This window comes from Talpa europaea, assembly GCF_964194135.1.
Source record: "Talpa europaea genome assembly, chromosome: 12".
Classification (NCBI taxonomy): domain Eukaryota; kingdom Metazoa; phylum Chordata; class Mammalia; order Eulipotyphla; family Talpidae; genus Talpa; species Talpa europaea.
The window spans coordinates 64,725,163-64,728,722 of record NC_140079.1 but is presented as its reverse complement, the minus strand read 5'-3'; the positions used below and the strand labels follow the sequence as shown (position 1 = coordinate 64,728,722).

Sequence of the window (3,560 nt, the reverse complement as noted above, 5' to 3'; positions counted from 1 at the left end):
AGACTAAAGCTTGGAGAGATTCATTAGAAACTGTTCCCCTGCAGTGGTCACAGCAAAAAGCCTGTGCTGCCCTCTGCTGGTGGGTGGGAAGATGCACTCAGTCCACCCTGTTGGTAGGAGGCCTGGCCTGGAGGGAAGGGGCCAGTCACAACCTGTTTAATTCAGAGATGAGAAAACTGTCAAATAAGTCACACAGCTGGTTTGTGGCTTAGTAGGGGCCGGGTTCCTGTGAAGCCCAGTGTCCGCACTTTGGGATTTTGACACTTGGAATCTAAAACCTTTAGATGCAGTCAGGCCTTTTCTTCTTCCTCTGTTCTCAATTTTTCTGTCAGTCCTTGGGGAATTACATCACTGCACTTTTAATAATGGCTTCCCTTCTTCCTGCCTCCCTCCGTCAGTCTTGCCCAGTCATTGTTTTGGTTTGGTCAGAAGCCAGTAAAATAAAGACATTTTCAAAGTTTTGGAATGCTTGAAGGATTGTGGGCACCCCCAGCTTCTCCCTGGGGGATTTCATCTCCTAGGAGGCTGGTCACTAAGTGAAATCCCTAACAAATGGAGGGGGAGCTGCACTCCCTGAAAGGGCGGGATGCATGTGCTGGGATAGGAGGAAGGACAGTCAGTTGGCACAACAGACATCAGATGCTGAGCCTTTGCCTGCTATAAGCCCAACACCAAACACCTCTCTTCTACAGACCAAGGATTGCCCAAATTGCTCACCCACTCTTTCTTCTATAAGCTAGTGTTCACCCCACTCTTGTTCTCTACCCATTCCCAGAAAGGGGGAGTTCCTAAAGGGAAAGTCCTTAGCTTTGTCTCCAGAAGGGAACAGCAAATGTCAGAGTCTGTACTCAGATACGCATTCGTAGAAAACCTGGCCTTCCTGGGCCAGTCAGGGCTGTCCTAGCCTAAGTGGCAGCAGTGAAAAAGAATTCCTATTGCTTTCTCCCCATAGATTACCTGCTAAAAATGATCATTGGAGGCAATTCAACCTAGCTCTCATGCCACCCCCAGCTTAATTTTTTATAAATGAATCAATGGACACCCAGCAAGATGGCAGAAACAAAAATCAGACATTTATTTCTTCTCAGGATGTCCAGCAAGTTAGAATGAAATTTTATTTTAAGGTCAAAAGAGAAGGGTGACGGTAGAAGGGAAGGCAGGCCAGATCACATAGGTCTTGCACACCAGAGTAAAAAATTTGGGACATCTCCTCCTTACTCAGTATAGTAGTACACTGGCGGATTTTTTTTTTTTTAATGCTAGAGGATTTTAAATAGGGAGTGTGACATGATAGGATTTGCCTTCTGTGGAAAGTACAGGCTAGATAGAGTAGGCAAGAGTAGAGCAGGAAGAGGAGTAAGAAATCACAATGACTTTGTCTAGAGTGGTAGTGGAAGAAATGGAGAGAAGTGGTATATTCTAGATGGACCTTGAAAATTAAAGGGATTTGCTATAGATCGAAGGGTGTTGAAGAAACAGAAGCATCAAGAATGACCAGAATTTGGCTAGCACTGCTGTGAGTGATGGAGCCATTTCCTGTGCCAGGGAAAGATTGGGGAGGAAGCAGTTGGCTAGGGACTTGCAGTGGGCAGCCTTGCAGTGGGAACTGACACAGCCTTCGTTTTTTAATAATTTGGGAGCCAAATCATTGGTTTCTGAAATCCCCAAAGTCAATCGCATCCTCTAGCCTTGAAACAAAAATCACAGTGAAGCTGGTGGTGTTGAACTGCAGAGAATCCGTGCGCCTGTTGGAAGCTCAGAAATGGCCCTGGGGTGGGCAAAGACCCTCCCCCTCCAGACGAGCCGCTCGCCCCTCCCCCCCCCCCCCCCCCCCGCCCGCCGCCGTCGCCCAGGAAACGGGCAGCGACAGACCGCCCTGTCCACTCGAAGCTGGTTTCATGGCAGCCACGAAGAAAACAGTTTTGGCGCCCTTGGTGGGGGCAGTGGACCAAGGCACCTGCTCGACCCGCTTTTTGGTTTTCAATTCAAAAACAGCCGAACTACTTAGTCATCATCAAGTAGAAATAAAACAAGAGTTTCCAAAAGAAGGATGGGTAGAACAAGATCCTAAGGAAATTCTGCAGTCTGTCTATGAGTGTATAGAGAAAACTTGTGAGAAACTTGGACAGCTCGATATTGAGATTTCCAACATTAAAGCTATTGGTGTTAGTAACCAGAGGGAAACCACGGTAGTCTGGGACAAGCTGACCGGAGAACCGCTCTACAACGCTGTGGTATGGCTTGATCTAAGAACGCAGTCTACCGTTGAGATGCTCAGTAAAAGAATTCCAGGAAATAATAACTTTGTCAAGTCCAAGACAGGCCTTCCACTTAGCACTTACTTCAGTGCGGTGAAACTTCGTTGGCTGCTTGACAATGTGAGGAAAGTTCAAAAGGCTGTGGAAGAAGATCGAGCTCTTTTTGGGACCGTTGATTCGTGGCTTATCTGGTGTTTGACAGGAGGAGCCAACGGAGGTGTCCACTGTACAGATGTAACTAATGCAAGCAGGACGATGCTTTTCAACATTCATTCTTTGGAATGGGATAAAGAGCTCTGTGAGTTTTTTGAAATTCCAATGAAAGTTCTTCCAAATGTCCGGAGTTGTTCTGAGATCTATGGCCTAATGAAAGCTGGAGCCTTGGAAGGTGTCCCAATATCTGGGTGTTTGGGGGATCAGTCTGCTGCATTGGTGGGACAAATGTGTTTCCAAGATGGACAAGCCAAAAACACGTACGGAACAGGCTGTTTCTTACTATGTAATACAGGCCGAAAGTGTGTATTTTCTGAACACGGCCTTTTGACCACAGTGGCTTACAAACTTGGCAGAGACAAACCAGTCTATTATGCACTAGAAGGCTCTGTAGCCATAGCCGGCGCTGTTGTTCGCTGGTTAAGAGACAATCTTGGAATTATAAAGACCTCAGAGGAAATTGAAACACTTGCTAAAGAAGCAGGAACCTCTTACGGCTGCTATTTCGTGCCAGCGTTTTCAGGGTTGTATGCACCTTATTGGGAGCCCAGTGCGAGAGGGATCATCTGTGGGCTCACTCAGTTTACCAATAAATGCCACATTGCTTTCGCTGCATTAGAAGCTGTTTGTTTCCAAACCCGAGAGATTTTGGATGCCATGAACCGTGACTGTGGAATCCCACTCAGTCATCTGCAGGTAGACGGAGGAATGACCATCAACAAGATTCTCATGCAGCTACAAGCAGATATTCTGTATATCCCAGTAGTGAAGCCCTCAATGTCAGAAACCACAGCCCTGGGGGCTGCCATGGCGGCTGGAGCTGCAGAAGGGGTTGGCGTTTGGAGTCTTGAACCAGAGGATTTGTCGGCTGTCACGATGGAACAGTTTGAACCCCAGATCAACGCTGAGGAAAGTGAAATTCGTTATTCTACATGGAAGAAAGCTGTGATAAAGTCAATGGGCTGGGTTACAACTCAGTCTTCAGAAACTGGAGACCCTAGTATCTTCTGTAGTCTGCCCTTGGGCTTTTTTATAGTGAGTAGCATGGTAATGTTAATCGGAGCAAGGTACATCTCAGGTATCCCATAA

At 46.9% G+C, this 3,560-nt stretch overlaps 1 protein-coding gene across 1 annotated transcript; it reads left to right on the top strand.

The window, feature by feature from the left end:
* Positions 1 to 1,883: 1,883 nt before the first annotated feature.
* On the top strand, positions 1,884 to 3,560 carry LOC311180793 (glycerol kinase-like; the record flags this gene model as incomplete). The annotated part of the gene is made up of 1 exon (XM_084248757.1): positions 1,884 to 3,560. Exon 1 carries the CDS (start codon positions 1,899 to 1,901, stop codon positions 3,558 to 3,560), a length of 1,662 nt encoding a protein of 553 aa, XP_084104883.1. The 5' UTR covers positions 1,884 to 1,898.